Consider the following 23,106-nt stretch of genomic DNA (forward strand, 5'->3'; position numbering starts at 1 on the left):
TAGGATCAGCAACACAACAATAACACACACAAATGTATGCAAACAGAAGTGGAAGACACACAACCCATGTGCGTATAGATAGTGCACAATTCAAGCATGTGCACAAAAATACACATGTCGGAAACACATACATTCTCATACACACACAACAACTAATCTTGGCAGACGGACTAAACACAAAAGGTGCACAACCCATGAAAAGCGGTATTTAGGAAAAACATATATATGACACAAACATATACAGCTGTATCTGGCGGCTTCCACAAACAAATAGTAACTGACACAAGCTCAGATGGCTGACTTGGTTCATGTAACCGGATCTGGCCCTGTAATGGGACAGTGGCCAGAAAGCAGGCTATTATGGACAAAGAGGCATAGCTAGAACTTCTGCAGCCAACAATATTCTTTAAAGAAAATGGAAGGAAGCTCTTTCCCAACTAGGGCTCAAGAGCAGCAGTATACTAAGCGCATGTTTACTGGAAGGCACCCTGTCTAGACCAAGAGGGTGAAACATTGAGCCACTGATGGAGCTAGCCTCTGATTCCAAGCATCTGGCTGCTCCGCAGGGAGGCCGATGCAGGAAGAACCTAATGAGAAACGTGAAAAGAATCTAGGAACTGAGGGGGGGGGGGCTCAGGACCCTGAAAAGCACTGTGAACCTTCCCAGTGCTTGAACTCTGATGAGCATATAGAACTGGCACAGATAGCCCTGAATAGCAACTAGAACTTGGGAGGTGCTGAAAACACTGAACAAAACTACCAAGCACATGACAGCTGCTGAGAAGCCTAAAAAACTGCCTAGGACTTTAAGTGTGATGAAAAAAAATAACAAGAAAGCATTCAGAGCCTCAGTGGGAGGCCTAAGAAGTCTGCAAGATGCATACAAATTGGAAGTAGTGTTTATACATTTAAGAAGGTGCTTAGACCCCTTGGGGGTGCTAAGAAGTCTCAAAGATACTTAAACCAGAGAGGGGTATTGAGTAGTTAGAAAGTGCTTGGAATTCGATCGAGTTGCTGAGAAACGTGAAAGTATATGAAACTGAGAGGGATTGACCATGTGGAGTACACGGGAGACACGGAGAAACCAAATAGAGACTGGACACCTCAGCAAAGAAGTAAAGAGGTGGATTATGTATTTCTGAGGTGCAGGAGAATGCTGATCCATCCAATTTTCAGTTTTCAGTTTCGAGGCGCATGTCATTGCTAGATCTCAGGGTTCGCTTTGGTCTGCAGATGGGGATTTTTGCGTGCATCACAGAACACGTGCATACGTGCATATACCGACCTTTCTGCAGGGCCTGAGAAACAAAAACTGCTAAGGGAAAACAGAAGATGTCCCAGAATGCTTACACTGAGATTTATTATTATTTTGATGGTCAACGTATAACGAATCCCAAATGCACCATACGGATTCTTTTCCATAGGGTTTCCATGTAATTAGCTGAATGTGTGAAGTAATGAGTAGTGCACGGAGGGGGCGGTAAACCACAACTGGCAAAATATATATGCAATTACGAAACCCTTCCCTTTTTCCCTCAATGTGATTGGTCAGAACCGCATCATGTTTCCAATTACATGTTCATCTGTTTTCTGCTTGAGTCGGCAATACTGGGTCTACTGAGCGATATTGTTTGCGTAACATCACATTTCCCGAGATGATTGAGAAAGCCTCTGGGTGCCATTACAATTCAGTGCTGAACAAGAGGGTACCCAAACCACAGACTCTTTACAACTGTTCCAAGCGAAGACGCCTTGCATCAAGTCTTGTGATACTCACCAACCATTTCGCATCTGTTCTCTGTCCGAAGCACTTGTCTAGACATGGTGGACATGTGATCGCTGACCAACAGTGCATCCTTCAGCGTAGGCCCACCCTTAACGCCCACATCTACCAATTTGAAACATACACGATTTAAGGTCCAAACAGAAGGGTTTCAATGAAAGAAATATTGGCTGCCCTTATATGCCGTATATGACATTTTAAATTCTCCTCGGAATGTAAATATTCCCTCCAACAAAATAGCCATTGGCGGTGGCAGCCCCTGGCTTGGTAGCTACTTCCACCACAGATCCCCAACTAGCCAAAAGCTCTGAGAGCTGGCCTTCTGTAACCAATAGGAGTGAAATGCATAGGATTCAATGCTCTTATGCACAAACAGTGCTTGCAAGGTTCTGACAGCGCTGGAGGAGTTTTGGAAATCTGTTCTTTAGTTAGGCCATTAAAAGCACTTGTGGCAGGATCTATCACCTGAGCCATTAATGCCCCCCTCACCCACGTGTCAGAATCTATCACCTGAACCGCTAATGTGGTTAAATCATTTGGGAGCATAGTTAGATGCTTGGACTGTTGAGTCCACAATGGGCTTGCTACTGGCTTAAGAGTTTCCTGCTGTCTGTAGTCCTGAGCGTCCAGTCAGGAGTTGATTCCAGCTTCAGTTCCCTAGGTACACACTGTGTGACCATTGGAAGTAATCAGCAGAGGGGTGAGCGAATGGGATTTACAAAGAATCAGTCAAGCTGGGAAGCATTGTACAGCTGCACAGGTGGGCGCAGCCATTGAGATACTCAATTCTAGCTTCTGGGAAATAAAGGGCCTTGTCACGTTTAGGCCTGGTTGAACAAACTCAAAAGACAAATTGCTCCTAGTCATACTTGCCAACTCTCCCTATTTTTGTTGGACTCGAACTTATGCCTTTTCCCCAGAAAATGTATTAATTTTCCACTTTCTCTCTGATAGAAATCGCCTTTCTCCAATCCATCTGAACAGGAGAACGAGAAAAAATGTCCCTGATGGGAGTTCTCAAAAGTTGGCCCGTTTCCTCTTAGTACCCATGAGGGAGCCTGAGCCATATTAGAGCGTTCTTTCATTTACCAAGAACAGAGTGTAACCAAATCTCGTTTTCATTTTAACACCACTACAATCCAAAATATGTGTTCACTTAAATCAGAATGTGTCTCTTGCGTAACACGGCGGCTGTTCTTGATAAGGGTGTGGGCTTAAGGGGTAAGCCAGCAGCCTGTGCAACACCTACAACTGGCCTCTGTTCCTGACAGCACCACTTGGCCACATGGTTGTCCCTGGGCAAACCACTTTATCTCCTTGTGCCATTGTCCTCTTTCCTGCACAAATAAGGCAAGCTTGGAAATGGACTAAATGGGAACTAAATAAACATTGTTTTACATTTTATTAAAACGTTGAACTTTGCCTGAGGGCCATCAGACCCCTTACCAGTATACTTTGTGCCTGGGATATACACCTTTCTGCAGAGTTCTACATTACCTGATAATGGCCCGGCTGTTCTTGGTGACCACAGTGGGTGATTTTATGCTCAACATTTCATATGTATGTACCTCGTTTCTCTCGTGCACCAAAACTGTGTGTGAATGCTTACACATTGAAATGGGTGAATCGCTGTTGCATTTTTAAAAAAGTCTGCTGTTTCCTGTAAGAAGTGTAGAAAGTTTCTCGAAGAACATGAGAGCCAACATTTCACAATCTAGTTCAGGCCTAAGAAAGAGTCCAGCAGGGGTCTGGATGTCCTGCCACTGCCCAAGGAGTATCATGCCCCTGGCAGCTGCCCAGGGCTAGCGTCCTGATGGGCCTATTCCCCTGGCCTCGTGCGGCAAGCGACCCCTGCTGAAGGCCGGCTCATCCGTCACTGGGCTGTCAAGGAAGGGGCGGAATCCATTTTGAGGAGGCCTGAAATGGCAGCCCTTGGCCTCATCCATCACTGGGACTGTCAGCCAAGAGACCAGGAGGCCAAGAAGCCCCTGGCCCCCTTATCAGCAGGGCAGTTCCACAATCTGGGGGCCCTCGACACAGAGAACCCCTTCATGTTCGGTGCCATCTGGTACGAATCTGAAGCATCAAAACAAAGGGAATTTTTCTTTCCCAAAACGCAATTTCTGAAGAATGGGGAAAGGGAGGGCACGGGGAACCGGAACAGATGGATTCAAAGCTAATGGAGATCACTTCTGCTCAATCTTCACTTTCTGCTCTGGCCCAGGATGCAGCCTTTGGCACCGATTCCAGGGAATCTCAGCGTTTCACCTCTCATCCCCTGCGGTGTTGCTTTATTGGGAACCTTTGGCTGTTTTTAATCAGAAAAGAATCCCGCTGGCTTCTTCGCAATGCATTCAGGAATATGTAGGCCTGGTTCTTGCCATGTAGGGACCCTGGCACCCGGGACTGCAATGGTGGGCAAATAGGTTTAATCAGATGGCTCCATGTTTTAGGGAGTACACCAAGCTCCATGTAATCTAGCCCCGGGAGTTAAGTTTGCCACATGGCTCCACGTCATTGGGAACATCATGGCCAAATCCTGGGCTTCGCTTTTACTTTAGCTGTACATCTCTCCAATGTTTTCAATTGGAGGGAACACAGACTACAAACCCCAGAGTGCTTTAGGTTGTAAAAGGAAAGCCCAGGACTGGGACATGGTGTCCCCGGTGGCATGCAGCCATTTCATTGAAGTGAGCCTAGACTATAACTCCCATAATTCTTTTGGTTGTAAAATGAAATCCCTGGGCTGTAATTATGTTGTTCTTCGAAAGTATTGCATAATGTAACATTATCTAGTGCTAGTGACACCTGCCTATTGGTGATATATTAACTAGAATACTGAGGGGCCATTATGGGAGATCACAATAAGCCTCGACAGCAAGCCGGGGCAACATTGTTGGGTGGTTTGGGGGATGCCAGGTCGAATAGAGCACTGGTTCTGCACATCCAGCCTCAGCCCCTGCAGGACTAAGTGCAAGACCGAAAGTATGACCAGGAATTGGGGTTATGGCACCCCATGCACCACCGACCTGACCCTTGTCCAGCAAGGGTCATCACATTATATTTCCTTCTCACCACTGAATACAACATACCGGGAACCACAGAGACTAAGAAACATTTGGTATGTCGCAGTGGGCTGAAGCACTCACTAGAATGAGGAAGGGTGGCTTCTTAGCACTGTGCAGGATTTGTGCAAGAGCTAACCCTGTCTACATTCAGCCCCACGATAACTTGGATCAATTGAAATTCAAAAGACACATGAAAAGACCAGTGGATGAATATATCAGAATATCATCCGATGTTTACATGGCTCAAGATTCCAGGTTGTCACACCTTCTGACATTGATGCTAATTTAATAGTACTTAACTTATCAACCAAAAAGGAAGAAGGGGAGAGTTGGCCCTGTCAGGTTTTGATTGCATTTGCGCACAGATCTCTGAGGCAGGCAGATAATCCGCTGAGCTTTCTTACTAGCTATGGGACCAGATAGGCAAGTCGACTAATTGGTGACTTAATGCATAGATTGACAGAGGGGAGGGTAAACAGAAAGCTGAGAACTAACAGGGACTGAAAACATGTGACATGTGTGCAATAGCCCACGCCTGCTTGACCTCATGTCTTGAGTATCTTCTTTTGCAGCATCCCTACCCTTCCGAAGAACAGAAGAAACAGCTTGCACAGGACACGGGGCTCACAATCTTACAAGTCAACAACTGGTAAGGAGCTAAAATCCTATTGCTTATTATGCCTCTGTGTAAAAGCGTCCGCCCCCGAGGTGCACTTGGAAAATGTGTTATTCTCTGTGCCCTTGTGGAGGCAGAGATTTTTTGGCGACTGCCCAAGCTGTGCTGAGAGATTGTGAAAGGAGAGAATTTGCTCGGATATGCAGAGCTAAGCCAAATTGAGTGATTCCTCAGGACACAAAGGTGGTTCCATAAAGGGTAGCATGCCCTAAGACATAAGGTGAGGCCCCAAACGGGGAGATGGGCCAATTACTGATGACAGCAGGAATACCAAGAAAACCTGGGATACTTTTTTGTGTGTGAAATTGATCACATTTTGATCTTACACACATTTACAATTCTTCATTTCAAATACTTAAATGAAACATTATTAAAATGAAAACAGATTTCATCACAGAAAACATAGTATATTTTAAATTTTTACATATTTCTTAAGAATATCAGCCAGTCTAATTTAAGTATATCATGCTGAATCCGATTTTGCAAGTACACCCAATCCATCCAACATTTTCACAATCGCTTAAGTTAAAAGGGTTTCCTCACACGCAGACACCCATTTCCACAGATCATTCAAGTCTGTAAAGTCATTTACCAAACGGAAAAAGCTCCCGAGGTGTTTTGTTCTTGTTAATGCCAACATTGGCCAGTCCACAAGTATATGCAGGAGGGCTTCTGATTTTCCATCTGGCATACACCTTTGACAGATGTCATCACCCTCCTTTTTTACTTTTTTCGTGCTTTCTTAATTTCCCCGTCTGGTAAGAGGTTTAATCTGAATCTTAAAAAGGGACATCGTGTAATAGGGCATGGAAATTGGTTGGGGTCTTTGACAAGTTTGTTTGTTTGTTTGTTTGTTTATTTGGTATGGCGCGCAAAACCCAGAGGTAACAGGGCGCAACAGAGGGCATGAAGATAAGGTTACATAAAAACTTAGTTACAGGATAGGCACAAATTTACATATTTAAATACAGTAATTAGAATTCCGAAAGGTCAATTGAGTGGATATAGATATATACAATTCAGATAGGCTTTGGTCTGTGGGTGTGATCAGTCATGGGGATCATTGGAGCGTAACCAGGTTAGGAGATTGCACCTGAAGCTGTGGTAGGATTGGTCAGCTCTAGTGTTGAGGGGGAGGGCGTTCCAATGTAGTGCTGCCATGACAGGGAAGCTACTGCCGCCTGTTTTTCTTTTGTCTGAATGTGGGGACCTGGAGTTGGAAGGAATTAATCGTTCTGATGGGGCGGGTGGAGGTCTTTTTTATGATTCTGGCAGTGAGGTAGGAGGGGGCTGCGTTGTCTAAGCTTTTGAAGGTAAGTGATGTTTTGAGAGCAATACGGTCGCAGATTTTGAGCCATTTGTGTTCTATTCTTTTGTTGTATATGTGTTCTTTGGAAGGTAGGCTGAGGGCTGTTCTGAGAGCATTATTTTGAAGTGTTTGGAGTTTGTTGATTATGTATTTGTTGGCTCCTAGGTACATGGCGTTACAATACTCAAGTTTGGAGAGTATTAGGGCGTTGGCTATGATGATGCAACTGGCTTGGGAGAGGAATGCTCTACAAGCTCTGATTAGCTTGCAGGTGTAAGCGGTGGAAGAAGCTAGTGAATTAACTTGTTTATTTAGTGACAAGGCTGAGTCTAGGTGAAAGCCTAGGGTTTTCACTGTTTTGGCAGTTGGAATGGTGTTACCGTCGATGTTGAACGCTTTGTAGCTAGGGCAGAGTTTTTTTAGGTTAGCGTTGGAGCCGAGGAGCAGGATTTCGGTTTTCTCATCGTTCAGGCAGAGGCCGTGTGTGGCCATCCATACCTGAATGATGAGATATATTTTGTTTAGCAAGGCCATGTCCGAGTCAAAGTGGCCCGATATGGGTATGAGGATCTGGGTGTCGTCAGCATAGTTAGTGTATGAGACACCCAGTCTGTCCAACTTGTCGAATAGGGGCTTGGTAAAGATGTTGTAGAGAGTGGGGGAGATGCAGGATCCCTGAGGCACACCGCAAGTTATGCTAATGGGGTCTGCTGAGGCTATTGAGGAGAAGACTATCATAGTGCAGTTGTCCAGGAATGATTGTATCCAGTTTATGGCCTCATTCGAGAAGTGGGCTGCTGAGGCCAGGTGTTCGCACAGAACTGTGTGATCCACCAGGTCGAAGGCTGCCGACAGGTCGAGGAGGAGTAACATGGCAGTTTTTCCTTTGTCATTGATTTCGTTGATCTGGGTTTTTAGGTCGATGAGGGCTGTCTCTGTGCCGTGTTGTGGTCTGAAGCCTGATTGGTGTGTGCCTAGGAGTTTGTGGGTTTCTAGGTATTGCTGTATTTGTAGGTAAGCTACTCTGTCTATTATCTTGAATAGGAATGGTACTGTGGTGATGGGCCTGTAGTTGGTGGGGATAGCAGAGTCTAGAGTTTGCTTCTTGAGCAGAGGCAGGACCCAGGATTCTTTGAGATTGTTAGGAACGGTGTTAGAGGAGAAGGATGCGTTCATTAGTTTGGTTATAAAGGGGGCTAGGACCCTGGCAGCGTCCTTCATTATTTGGGGTGGGCAGTTGTCGCCTTTGCAATTCGATGGTTTAAGTGAGGCTATGACCCTTTCAGTTTCTAGGATAGATATTTTGGTGAACCTGAACGGATTTGGGTTGGATGGATTGGATGTTTTAGCATGGTGACTGGGTGATGATGTGGTAGGGCTTAAGGAATCTTTTTTTTTTGTTTCATTTTGGTTTGGAGCGTTTTGATTTTGTTAGAGCATTTTGTACGCTGGTGCACCATTGCTTGTCCTTGGTTATATTGTCAGGCGGGGGTATGGGGGATTCTAGTGCCCTTAGTATAGCAAATAGCTCTCTTGTGTTGGAGTTGGAATTTTCTATTCTTTCGTTAAATATGTTCTTTTTGGTGAGAAGGATTTCTTTCTTGTACTTATTAGCGAAGATTTTAAGCTGCAGTTTGTTCTCTTATGTGGGAGTATTGCGCCATTGGGATTCTAATATCCTTTTGTGCATTCTTAGTTCTTTCAGGTGGGGGGTGAACCAGTTGTTGAGGTGGCTTGGTGTTTGCTTTTTTGCATTTTTAGTGGGGCGATGATGTCAAGTCCGTTTTTCATAGCATGGTTGTAGCTTTCTACAAGGCATTGTAGTTGCGAGTGGTTTATCAATTATTGAGAAGGTGAAGTGCAATTTATCTTCTCTTGGGATTGTCATGTGCACGCGATGAGACCCAGAAAGAGGATGCTCTTCAGGTCACATCTGGAGACACTGAAAGGAATGTCGCCTCACTTGGGACAGACAGAACAGAAAGTGGACTATTCCACAGGGCACATCTGGAGACACTGAAAGGCATGATTCCTTGGGATGCACACATGTAGATCCATAAAAGGGAGACATTGCTCAGGACATATGAGGCGATCTGAAAAGAGGGAGATGCCTCTGTGCATCCAGAGAGTAGCAGAAATTAGGCTATTTCTCTGGACGCCTGGTGACAATTGTTTTATGCACATTGAGACCCAGGAGTGGTGATTGCGTATGACATATGAAGGCAGCCTGAAAGGACTAATTCCTCGAGGTATTTTGGGGACATAGAAAAGGGTGGCTCATGGTACGGCCAAAGAATGGGAAAGTTTGTTACTGAGATGCGGAAAGAGGGCGGGTCTAAAAGCATCCGGTGGGACTTATAATTGGGATTACTCTTTAGCACATGTGAGTGTGCTCATTGAAATAAACATAATGGGACGATTTATCCCACAAAAAGGACCTACTAGCCGGCTAGGGCATTGTCCAACCGCTTCATTGTTGCATTACACAGTTGTGGCTCAAACAACAACCTCAGTAAAAACATAATTGGGAATCTGCAAGAGTGTGACGTCTTGGCATTTGCGTTGCAGGCGCAGAGTGAGGCGGAGTGGACTTGGATCATCTTAGACATATTATACATTATAACTCTAATTATAACAAAGATGGAAACATGTTTTACGGTTGTTACGTTGATGTTTGTAAAACTTTTGACCTTATAACAAGACCATTACTTTGAGAAAAACTGACACCACTTCATTATATACAACAGCTGTACATGAACACCTCAATCACAATCAGACTGGACTCTGTAGGTGCCCACAACAATTATTATTAAAGAAATTGGGGATTGAACCAAGGCTGTGTTGTGGGTCCTATATTATACAAAATCTACACTCCGGACCTAGAACACGTACTACGACAATCTGAACATTTCCCGCCTTAGATAAATGGTGAACAAATTCTGTGTCTGTCGTATGCTGACGACATAATAATATTTGATCAGACCCTGATCGGACTACAGAGAACGATAGATGCATTAGTAGCATATTCAAAAAACGCATCACATGGTCATTAACATTTCTAAGTCTAAGACCATGTGCTTGAGTAAAAGCATCCCGGGGAAAAATCTGTTTGTATGGAAAATGCAAAAACCTGTTTTAGAACGTACAAGGTTTTTTATTTATTTAGGCTTCCCTGGGAAAATAAGACCTCCACCGTCATATTATGCAGAGCTCACCATGGCAAAACTTGGAAAAAGTGGTTAGACTTGAAAAACGATATTGTGCATCGTGGTGGATACAACATTGAGGATTTTTTAGAGGTTTACCATATCAGTATAATTCCAACCGTTCTATATGCGCTTGATGCGCTACCTAGCACTCATGTTTGCTGATTAGACAAACTCGAAGGTAAATTACTTTGTACAGTGATAAACCTACCAAATTTGCTGCCGGTAGAAGCACTCAGATTAGAATATGGCTTGTCTTCATTAATATCACTATGGAATGTTCGGAGAATACTGATATATGCTACATTTTTTAAAACAAGCCTCGACTCAAATGCTTTATTGCAACTTTTGGGGAAAAGAACTGATGAGGATGGGAACAATGGCTTTATAACAGAATTAAAACTATCGATGAAGGCATATTTTGCACTTCTTAAGATTGTGCAGATATTTCTGAATCCACACCCAATTATGAGAAAAAAATAAAAAAAACAAATCGAAGTTGTGGGATAGAGCCATTATAGATCGGCTGCATTTGAAGAAACGATACAGGGAATACTCATGTCAAAGTTTTCCTTTTTATACACCAAGTAGCTACTTGACAAAAATATGTACCATCGAGTTAAAACGTTGTATACTGTATCTGCGGATAAAAATACTCCCCACACAAGAGCTTTTGGGCATATGGCAAATCATCCCACTAACTGAAAGTTTATGCCATCTTTGCCATAAGGAAGTCGAATCGGCTCGACATATATTAAAGGCCTGCCCAGAAATGGTAACTTGTTACGCGAAAGGTTACTCTGGGTACGTCGAAAGTATTTCACATGACCAATTTTGGTCAACACTTATTGGGGCGAATTCGATTGTAATAACTTCAGCAGCTTTTGCAGTTTGGAAAGAGGCCTCGAGGAGATTGGATGAAATTGTATAGTTAAATGGAATATTAAATAAACTGGCATGTGCATTGTTTTTTGTGGAATGTAAATAATGTGAATAGGTTTTGTCTGTTCTTTTCTTTTATTATACATCTTTATTAACCTGTATATGACTTAGTTGTTTTGTGCTGTATTCTCTTGTTAGCTCTTTCACGATCTTTTTTATACTGATGAAATGTGTCAATTTTGTTTTAAATTGATTGATGTGCTTAAAGGTTTGTAAATAAACTAGATGCACAATAAAACATTTTTTTTAAAACGATACATTATATGTATAAACATCTTTAAAGATATCAGAAATATAATGATAAAAGGCAAGCCCAATAAAACAGTAACAATATTTAGACGTACAGGTCATAGTTCACCTGTATGGCTCATTCCAATGAATTACAGATTGCAATTCTTTATGTAAACATGGAGCACCAAAACATGCATAAATGGCGATGGGTATTATGCCTCTATAATTACCTGGCAGGGTTCTGGTTATGTCTACAAACTACTTGGCCTGTGGCATTGAACTTTAGTATTACGTCACTGGAAACCCTCAATTGCATTATGGGATCGTAATACAGGCTTACCCCTTATGACGTTATCTATATATAATGCTTCTATCACTATGTAGATGAATATCTAAAAATATATGTAACTGCTATTAGGCAATGGAACTTGTATTCCTGGTGCCCCCGCGAAAGCACTGTGATCTTGGGCGAAGGCCTTTGCATGAAAACATGTGACAATGCAGGTGGTTGGAACCGCTTTGCCTCGTTAGCTCGGTGGATTCGAGGCCAAGCCCCACTCGGTGCTGCTTCCAGGTGCAAGGCGTGAGTGGTCATGACAGAGAGGAAGGAGGAGCCTGGCTAACACCGGCTAAACTTACTCGAAAGGGAATCAGGCCAATCGGGAGAAAGCTTCCCCGGAAAGATGTGTTTGTCCAGGCTCTCTTAGTGAGAGCTGCACTAGCCACGTGCTCGAGCCGGAAGCGGCCACGAGGCAGCGCCAGAGGCGCGTGCTGGTCACCTGGCAGTGTTCTTTCTTCCAGGAAAGGTTAATAAAAGTTTTATGGCTGCAGGCAAGAAAGTCGTGGCCGCCCCGCACGAGACTCCATTAGCGGTAAGGAGAGGAGGCTAGTAAACCCCCTGTCGTTCCCCACCCGAACCCCCACAGCTCTTTGCCCTTCGGCTTTGATGGGTCGGTGCCCAAGCTGCCACGGAAGCCAGGGCTTTCCTGTTGTTCTTATCCCGATCTCTTTGACCCTTCACGGTCCACGGAAAACACATGGGCCAGCCGGCCTTGTCCATCAGAATCCTAGGGCGGCCGCCTGGGCTTCAATGGATGGCTGCGGAAATCCCATTTATATGCCGTGTTTATTATGCTTTTACAGGAATGTAATGAAATGCATACGGCGCGGGCAGGGGTGGGCAGCGGGGGGTGCCGTGATTACAGTGCTTTGTTCCCGGTATGAATGGCTCATTATTTGGGGGGCTTTGGTACGTACGCGAAGCCCATAGTTCAGGTATTGGGGATCTTCGTGGTCCCTCGCGTTATCCCTGAGTGGTGGTGCTGGGTTTAAGTCCCTGTCATCCGGCCCGGGTGCTGATTCTGTGAGGGGCCAAACGAAGTGGGCCATAAGCAGGACTTCTGTTCACACCTGGAAAAAGTACCTATACTCACAATAGGGCAAAAGAACCTAGACGAGTTCCGAGTGCACACTGTGGCATTATGCCTGTACTGCCACTCACCTTGACGGAGAAGAACCTGGACTAGTTCTGAGTGTACACTAAGGCATGAGGCCTGTACTTACACTCGCACTAACAGAGAAGAACCTGGACGTGTCCTGAGTGCACACTATGGCATTATGCCTGTACAGCCACTCACCTTAACGGACAAGAACCTGGACTAGTTCTGAGTGTACACTAAGGCATGAGGCCTGTACTTACACTCGCACTAACAGAGAAGAACCTGGACGTGTCCTGAGTGCACACTAAGGCATGAAGCCTGTACTTACACTCGCACTAACAGAGAAGAACCTGGACGTGTCCTGAGTGCACACTATGCATTATGCCTGTACTGCCACTCACCTTAACGGAGAAGAACCTGGACTAGTTCTGAGTGTACACTAAGGCATGAAGCCTGTACTTACACTCGCACTAACAGAGAAGAACCTGGACGTGTCCTGAGTGCACACTATGGCATTATGCCTGTACTGCCACTCACCTTAACGGAGAAGAACCTGGACTATTTCTGAGTGTACACTAAGACATGAGGCCTGTACTTACACTCGCACTAACAGAGAAGAACCTGGACGTGTCCTGAGTGCACACTATGGCATTATGACTGTACTGCCACTCACCTTAACGGAGAAGAACCTGGACTATTTCTGAGTGTACACTAAGACATGAGGCCTGTACTTACACTCGCACTAACAGAGAAGAACCTGGACGTGTCCTGAGTGCACACTATGGCATTATGACTGTACTGCCACTCACCTTAACGGAGAAGAACCTGGACTAGTTCTGAGTGTACACTAAGGCATGATTCCTGTACTTACACTCGCACTAACGGAGAAGAACCTGGACGTGTCCTGAGTGCACACTATGGCATTATGCCTGTACTGCCACTCACCTTAACGGAGAAGAACCTGGACTATTTCTGAGTGTACACTAAGACATGAGGCCTGTACTTACACTCGCACTAACAGAGAAGAACCTGGACGTGTCCTGAGTGCACACTATGGCATTATGCCTGTACAGCCACTCACCTTAACGGACAAGAACCTGGACTAGTTCTGAGTGTACACTAAGGCATGAGGCCTGTACTTACACTCGCACTAACAGAGAAGAACCTGGACGTGTCCTGAGTGCACACTAAGGCATGAAGCCTGTACTTACACTCGCACTAACAGAGAAGAACCTGGACGTGTCCTGAGTGCACACTATGCATTATGCCTGTACTGCCACTCACCTTAACGGAGAAGAACCTGGACTAGTTCTGAGTGTACACTAAGGCATGAAGCCTGTACTTACACTCGCACTAACAGAGAAGAACCTGGACGTGTCCTGAGTGCACACTATGGCATTATGCCTGTACTGCCACTCACCTTAACGGAGAAGAACCTGGACTATTTCTGAGTGTACACTAAGACATGAGGCCTGTACTTACACTCGCACTAACAGAGAAGAACCTGGACGTGTCCTGAGTGCACACTATGGCATTATGACTGTACTGCCACTCACCTTAACGGAGAAGAACCTGGACTATTTCTGAGTGTACACTAAGACATGAGGCCTGTACTTACACTCGCACTAACAGAGAAGAACCTGGACGTGTCCTGAGTGCACACTATGGCATTATGACTGTACTGCCACTCACCTTAACGGAGAAGAACCTGGACTAGTTCTGAGTGTACACTAAGGCATGATTCCTGTACTTACACTCGCACTAACGGAGAAGAACTTGGACGAGTCCTGAGTGCACACTGTGGTATTATGCCTGTACTGCCACTCGCTTTAAACGAGAAGCACCTGGACAAGTTCTGAGTGTACACTAAGGCATGAGGCCTGTACTTACACTCGCACCAACAGAGAAGAACCTGGACGTGTCCTGAGTGCACACTATGGCATTATGCCTGTACTGCCACTCACCTTAACGGAGAAGAACCTGGACGTGTCCTGAGTGCACACTAAGGCATGAAGCCTGTACTTACACTCGCACTAACAGAGAAGAACCTGGACGTGTCCTGAGTGCACACTATGCATTATGCCTGTACTGCCACTCACCTTAACGGAGAAGAACCTGGACTAGTTCTGAGTGTACACTAAGGCATGAGGCCTGTACTTACACTCGCACTAACAGAGAAGAACCTGGACGTGTCCTGAGTGCACACTAAGGCATGAAGCCTGTACTTACACTCGCACTAACAGAGAAGAACCTGGACGTGTCCTGAGTGCACACTATGGCATTATGACTGTACTGCCACTCACCTTAACGGAGAAGAACCTGGACTAGTTCTGAGTGTACACTAAGGCATGATTCCTGTACTTACACTCGCACTAACGGAGAAGAACTTGGACGAGTCCTGAGTGCACACTGTGGTATTATGCCTGTACTGCCACTCGCTTTAAACGAGAAGCACCTGGACAAGTTCTGAGTGTACACTAAGGCATGAGGCCTGTACTTACACTCGCACCAACAGAGAAGAACCTGGACGTGTCCTGAGTGCACACTATGGCATTATGCCTGTACTGCCACTCACCTTAACGGAGAAGAACCTGGACTAGTTCTGAATGTACACTAAGGCATGATGCCTGTACATACACTCGCACTAACGGAGAAGAACCTGGAAAAGTTCTGAGTGCACACTGTGGCATTATGCCTGTACTGCCACTCGCTTTAACGGAGAAGAACCTGGACACGTTCTGAGTGTACACTAAGGCATGATGCCTGTACTTACACTTGCACTAACGGAGAAGGACCTGGACAATTCTGAGTGTACACTAAGGCATGATGCCTGTACTTACACTCGCACTAACAGAGAAGAACTTGGACGAGTCCTGAGTGCACACTATGGCATTATGCCTGTACTGCCACTCGCTTTAAAGGAGAAGAACCTAGACAAATTCTGAGTGTACACTAGGACATTATACCACTAGTCACACTTGCACTAACTGAGAAGAACCTGGACAAGTTCTGAGCGTACCCTAGGGTATTATGCCTGTACTGCCACTCGCTTTAATGGGGAAGAACCTGGACAAGTTCTGAGCATACAACATACACTAATACATTATACCTCTGGCTTACACTCGCACCAATGAAGAGGAACCTGGACAAGTTCTGAGCGTAAACTACAGTATTATGCCTGTACTGCCACTCGCATTAATGGAGAAGAACCTGGACAAGTTCTGAGTGTGCACTAAGACATTATACCTCTACACACACTCGCACTAATGGAGAAGAACCTGGAAAAGTTCTGGGCGTACAGTAGGATATTATGCTTTTACTGCCGCTCGCACTAATGGAGAAGAACCTGGACAAGTTTGGAGCGTACACTAAGACATTATACCACTACTTACACTTGCACTAGCAGAGAAGAACCTGGACAATTACTGAGCTTACCCTAGGGTATAATGCTTGTCCTTACACAAACACACTAACAGAGAAGAATCTGAACCCGAATGGTGGCCAGAAACTCGGACACTGGACATGATGTACTCGCACTAAGGGAGTAGAACCGTACCATTTTGCACTTAACTTCACTTTGGGTCTGTAATCACACTACGAGAGAAGAGCCTAAACACAATGTGTGCATTCTTGGACATGGGGCCTGTACTAATATAAAGAGGAAGAACTAACGGTGGTAGTGCAGCCAGCAAGTGGCAAGTGCTAGGAAGAAGGCAACAGGCAAGGTGTGTCTGAATAAGTGCAGAAAAAGAAAAAAGGGGGCAGGAGGGCTGTAGGATTACAGATACAGAGCCCAGTGCATGGGATTGCTCAGAGGGAGTGCGGGTGGGTGGCATGGTGAGCAGATACCTGGGCCCTAAAGACAGAGGGAGACCAGGTGCACGATGCGGAGGCAGAAAAGATCAACAGGGGAAAGGAGGAGAGAAGGCAGAAGCAAAGTGGAAGGTCTTGAGGTGCTTCCGGAACCGGAGATGGTTCTCCTCGAGGTCCAGAGTGGCAGGGAGGCTGTTCTAGAGGGAGGCCCCAGCCAAAGAGAGATCTACCCCCAGCTCGTTTTTTAGAAAAACGACTAACCATGAGAGAGTTAGAGGTGGAGGAGCAAAGGGCTCGGGAGGGAAGGTATTTACGGAGGGACAGTTGAATGTATTTGGGACCCAGGCCCCAGAAAGCCTTGTGGGCAATGAAAAGGGTCTTCAATGTAATCCTTGCATGCACTTGGAGCTAGTGAAGAGATTTCAGGGCTGGAGAGATACGATCCCAGGGCTTGAGGCCAAGGACAAGTCTTTCAGTCCTGTTCGGGATAAGTTGCAAAGGGCGGAGAGTAGAAGCAGGAAGATTTAGAAAGAGGCTGTTGCAATAGCTTGAGAGAACCAGGGCTCAACAGACAGTGAGCTTCTGGGGTAAGGAGAGGAAAAGCAGAGTACCTCTGAGGAGGTGCAGTGGAGGTTAGACTTCTTTGAGACATCAGAGATGTGGACAGAGAATAAAAGCATGGAGTCAAAGATTACCGCAAGGTTCTTGGCCTCGAAGTGAGGGTAGGGGGAGGGCCAAGGGAGGCCAGCCAGAGAGTGACAGGAAAGGAGGGTGAAGGTGTGCCCATGAGGAGGATCTCAGTTTTGCTGGCATTCAGGCAGAGATCGTTGGCGGCACACCAATCCTGAATGGCAGATAGGCAGCCAGAGTTGAGAGAAGGAGAAGAGGTGGCTGAGGGAAGCCTGAAAATGAGTTGAGTGTCGTCAGTATAGCACTGGACATTTGAGCAGAAAATGGCAATGCGGTGGGCAAGAGTTGCCAGGTATTGGTTAAAGAGCCAGGGTGAGAGGTAAGACCCTGGGGGAACACCACAGGTAAAGAGGAAAAAAAAGGAAAGGAAAGACCCAAGTTGGACCTGGGTGGGTCAATCAGAAAGGAAAGAAGTCAGCCAGGCCTGAGTCTGATCGGTGATGGCCAGGTTGTCACGGAGCCGATTGAGCAGGATGGTATGGCTGACCATGTCAAAGGCAGAAGAGAGATCAAGTAGGATGAGGACAGAGGGAATGTTAGAGTCCAGGTTGGAGAGCAAGTCTTCACAGATGTTCAGGAGAGCAGTTTCCATACTTCTGGCAGCTCTAAAGCCAGATTGATGGTCATGGAGGAAAGCAACAGAATCAGAGTAGAGGTTAAGCTGAGAGACAGCCAGCTTTTCCAGGAGATTTCCCAGAAAAGGAGTAATGGAATTTGGGCGTTAGCAGGGCAAGAAGGATCAGCAGTGGGTTTCTTGAGAATAGGATGCACAAAACAGTGCTTTAGAGGGGAGGGGAAAACTCCTGAGGCAAAGGAGAGGTTGCAGAGATCAGCCAGGGCAGGTGCCGAGGGTGTCAATGTGGTCCTTTATGGTTATAAAGGAACAGGGATGAACCTGTTTTGACGAGACTTTCATAAATCGGACTTGTCTAGCGACCTGGTCAGGTGAGAAAAGAGGAAACTTGGCACAGTTCTATGAATCAGGGCTTGTGCCGTCACTTTGAACCATGCAAAAAATTCCATGAATCAGGCCCTATGTGTTTGAACACTTAGACATAGGGTCTTTCTTTACTTACACTTAAGTAGAAGAACCTGACCGTGAAGCATATGCACATTCGGACATGTGATAAGGATTTAAACCTAGATACTAGGAAGCCCTGTGGACACATTACTGTGCAGGCAGTACAGCTGCTGTGTGGGTTCCCAGAGTAGATGACTGCTTGGCGAGGGCTTGAAGAGTATATCTAACCATCCCACCACTGGAGCATGGATTTAACTTGCTTGAAATCTCCATCAATGAACATTTCTGTTTTCCAATCGACATCAAAGCCCCTTTCACATGGCAAGAGACCCATATCATAACTCAAGACCCATCACCTTGCTGGAGGCCACTGCAAAGAAACGAGACAACAGCCTGCTAGTGCTTTCCCTGAAACCTTGGCGAGAGAAGGCCGTTTGTCCAGGGCCAGTGGGTGGACACACTTTTTTTCCCCGTGGCCCACAACTGCCAGGCTTTAGAGGCTGTCTCGTGGCATCTGCCTACCTGGATCTGGTGCACTCCGCTGAGTGTCGTCCCGTTCCCCCGACCTGCCTCCTTCACCCTGACCCTGCTGCAAGCAGAGGAAATAAGGCGCACAAGCCAGAGGGCAGGATGCCCGCATGCCCCTGTCTGTAAATCATGTGCCATTGTGCGCAGTGTCTGCCAGCCCGCCTGGGGCTTTCCTATTCAGTCTCGGGACTGTGGGACCCTCTGGCGACCTTTGACCCAGCCCACCACGGGCACAACAGCAGCACATTTAGGCACAGAAGAGCCAGAGAAAGCAACACAATTGAAAAAGCCCTGAAAAAAGCGAGGACACACACGTTGTATTCATCACATACAACCCTAGGCAACCGCATCAGGTGTCCATGTAGGTGTCAGACTAGTCTAGGAGAACGAGAGCAGGAAATACGGTGATAGGAGGCTCGGAAACCTTAGGCATTACATTAGCAGACGTCATTAAAAGGTTTTTTTGAGGGCTGCACGGTTTTCACTTTCCAGCAAAAGCACAAGACCTGATAATTAGCTAATCCAGTGCAGTCTGATATGGAAAAATCGCTTGTGCCAAAGTGGAGAACCTCCATTTTGTGCAGTATAGAAGGAGTTTCTGGATGATGCAGCTTGGGAGCTATCAATATAAATGTGAAATGAATGGTGTATTTCCACCTTGGTGTTTTTAATTGTTCCACTGTAAATGTTTCCTAGGTCAACACATTTTCTCATGGTCAAAATAACACCTGGATACAAAGAGGCAGAACCCAGGTACACCATGGCTCCAAATGTTTCTCAGCGCCTCCAAGAGGCCACGAGGCGCCACTGACCATCATTATGATTAGTTCCTCTCCCAAAAAAGATGCAGTAACAATACAGAGTGTGTTTACCAAGGACATATGACCTACCACTAAGGTATACTCAATCCCTGACGAATGAGACAAGAACAGACCATCAAAGTATGGCAGGAATGCAGTGGAAAAGAAACTTGCAAGGGAATGATTTGGTTGTCATGCTTGAAGCAACAGTGAGACCCAAAGTGTTCCTCAAAATCTTAGTCAAGAGTGAGACCAGAATAGAACAGGCACCGACAAGGCCGACCGGTATGGCTTTTGTGAAGGCATAGGATCTGCATTTGCTAGGCACAGCCATGAAGGTGCCTGGCAAATGTTTATCTATCGCCTATGCAAGGTTCAAAACATTTGGCTTTGCCAATGCTTCATTTTAACAATTATTCAGTGGAAGAACACACATACAGCCTGTGCATCAATTGGCTGAAGGCACACATGGTTAAGGCAGTTTTATTACATTAGTAGATCATTTTGCTGGTTTATCGCAGCAATTGCGTTATTTCTTTTCTGAAGGTTGAAGAGAGGGCACACAGCTTGACTCAAAGAGATCAAAGGGGGATGTCCTTTGGAAAGGGGAGGGGCAGGTAGAGGGTGGCAATGACAATAGGCACTAGCCTGGCCATGCAGCTGGTAATGGGAGGGTAAATAACCAGACATCACCCACAGGCTGTGTGTTTCTACTCACATCTTATCTCATTTGTATCTTCACTTAGCACAACAATAGTTTTGGCTTATATGCAGTACTTTCAGCGCCACCTAACAGCCAAAACTAAACATTGAAATAGGCTTCAGTTTTCTGAAATTCCTTTCGGTTCCTCTGAAGATTACTACCCCCCCAACAACATGTGCATTTCAAAGAGATGGTAGGCCATTTACATAAGGCAACAGAGTGCCAGGAACAATGCAAGACAACCATGTGACAATAAGCTCCTCAGACTTCAAACTCTTAATTAACATAATGCAAACTGTGTTTTCATTGGTCAGCTTACACAACATAAAACTCGTGAAGGGAACATGAAGTCTCTTTCCAGCTTTTAGAATGCGATCCATACTTTGGCATCAGGATTGGCTTTGTAATACCAATGAGGCCAATCATTACAATCCTTCTCAGCCAAATAATAACCCCTAAGGAGTTAGTGCCTACTGACCGAGCTGTCCAAGCTAGTTCTGATTGACCTCACAGAAACATCAATGTCTATCCTTCTTGCATAACTCACGCTCCTGTGAAAAGCAGGGGCACCTTTTTATCACCTAAAAAACACCCCCATGATTGGAACAGCTTATTCGCAGGCGAAATGGGAACCCACGCTGAGTGTATGGGAATGAAGTTTAGAAAGTGGGGGGAGTGCCAGTGCAGTCTTACAGCAGTTGTGACTGTTTACACCTTTCTGTGTTTCCTGCAGGTTTATCAATGCCAGGCGGCGGATCGTACAACCTATGATTGACCAGTCGAATCGAACAGGTAAAAGTTGATCAGTATTTGTGTCTATGCCATTGTGTCACCGCCCGCTCATACCATTTGTGTACACAATTGAAAAGCAGTGTTGTGCGACTATGCGCACAATGGGAACGGGAGGGTTGTCGGGAGGTGAAAGAACGTGTTACCAGGGCTCAAGTCCTAAATAAAAAAGTGGTGGGACTGTGACGCAAGCATGGGAACGTGGCGTCATATGAAGTGAGCAGTGGAGAGATTTTACTGTTAATCGATGCACACTTCAGATAGTCTAGCAGCTAATAGTGTCACCTATCAACCACGCTACCTGGGTTCGAGACCCAGCAGCGGAAAAGAAAGAAAGGTGAATGAACTAAATATATTGTTTTAAAAGATTTGCTCCGCCCACCAGCGTGGTCCTTCGACTTGATCCCTGATGCTTACTCAAGTCATGGTCATGACTAGATCAACATCAAGCATTGACACAAGCACCTAACATCTTCAAAATGATAGTTGAAATCTGGTTAGGAATAAGCTCTTATATTCGTCTTTCCAAAACAAACTCGTAGGCTGGCACCTTGATTTGAAGAGACTTTGATACAGGCAGGGACAGACAACCAACCAAATAGGGCAATCCATATAGGTTTCAGGATTTTCACAATGAATATGTATGAGAGAAATGTAAATGGAATTAATTTCAGTTTTGAACATTGTCTATCTGTAGGTCTTCCTGAAAACCCAACTGGATTTTATTATTCTCTGAGGTGTCTGGACAGCTGTAGTCCTTTGGGTCTTTGGGAACTGCTGTAGTCCATTGGGTCATCGGGACAGCTGTAGTCCATTGTTGGGGCATCAGGACAGCTGTAGTCAGTTGGGTCATCATGACAGCTGTAGACAGTTGGGTCTTCGGGACAGCTGTAGTCCATTGTTGGGTCGTCGGTCGGGATAGCTGTAGACAGTTGGGTCTTCGGGACAGCTGTAGTCCATTGGGTCTTTGGGACAGCTGTAGTCCATTGTTGGGTCGTCAGGACAGCTGTAGTCAGTTGGGTCATCAGGACAGCTGTAGACAGTTGGGTCTTCGGGACAGCTGTAGTCCATTGTTGGGTCGTCAGGACAGCTGTAGTCAGTTGGGTCATCAGGACAGCTGTAGACAGTTGGGTCTTCGGGACAGCTGTAGTCCATTGTTGGATCGTCGGGATAGCTGTAGTCCATTGGGTCGTCGGGATAGCTGTAGACAGTTGGGTCTTCGGGACAGCTGTAGTCCATTGTTGGGTCATCGGGATAGCTGTAGTCCATTGGGTCGTTGGGATGGCTGTAGTCCAGACACTGGCTAAGCTTCATTATCAAGGGGGAGATGTGTTCTTCCAGCAGCCTGACGCAGCTACGCAGGACTGAACCATTAGCGTCTGAAGCAGGACTTGAGTAGAGAATATTTGTTAACAAAGTCACGAGCTGAATATAGTCTGTGATAGAAAACAAAATTCCAAATGAAAAAATCCACTTTTAGCCTGAAAGATAGATGACGCGAGGCAGCCAGCGTTTCCACACCATGTGCGTAATTCTTCTAGTTTCCAATGGACTATTCGTTTTTCAGATGAATACATTATTGAGAGACATCTAACGGATTTTATGTCTCACACTGTGTCAGAGAAGCCCAAATAGTCAACAGTGTTTCGATACATTATCACCGAAGAAAAACACTCTTGTCCCCCGAAAAATAAAACATCTGGCATCTGCTTAAGTAGCCTTGCTTTTTGCAATTGAATTTTGCTCATCGAGGGGAATGTTTTACTCCTTCCTTGAGATCATGTAAAGTAGCAGATTTTTGTTTACCTACTGACTAGAACATGCCTGTCGAGTTTTCTGAATGACCCATAAACAGCAAAATAACCCAAGATGACATGCATTACGGTGCATCTCTTACAGAGGAGAGTTGCTCAATTGTAACTGCTATTGCGGCAAGATAACCCCCAAAGAAACCTATGTGCTCCCACCCTCCCAGCTCGTCCTTTCCCTGCAGCGCGTCAGTAGCAGCGCGTCACGAATAATACCCCGTAATTCTAGTACGCCGGTGTTCCAGCTCAAGCTTTATCACAGCCCTTTCCTCTGACGCACATTTCTTCCCACTTCCCCAT

General features: G+C 45.6%; 1 protein-coding gene across 5 annotated transcripts in view; it reads left to right on the forward strand.

The window, feature by feature from the left end:
• Positions 1-23,106, forward strand: part of MEIS3 (Meis homeobox 3) — a 147,969-nt gene that overhangs the window by 111,203 nt on the left and 13,660 nt on the right. For all 5 annotated transcript variants that reach the window (XM_069644354.1, XM_069644350.1, XM_069644351.1 and 2 more), the window contains exons 9-10: positions 5,424-5,500; positions 20,943-21,001. In XM_069644354.1, coding sequence (XP_069500455.1) covers positions 5,424-5,500; positions 20,943-21,001 — 136 coding nt within the window. The remainder of the gene's footprint in view (positions 1-5,423; positions 5,501-20,942; positions 21,002-23,106) is intronic.

The sequence above is a fragment of the Ambystoma mexicanum genome, chromosome 2p (genome assembly GCF_040938575.1).
Source record: "Ambystoma mexicanum isolate Mex_15411 chromosome 2p, UKY_AmexF1_1, whole genome shotgun sequence".
In the NCBI taxonomy this organism is placed as follows: Eukaryota; Metazoa; Chordata; class Amphibia; order Caudata; family Ambystomatidae; genus Ambystoma; species Ambystoma mexicanum.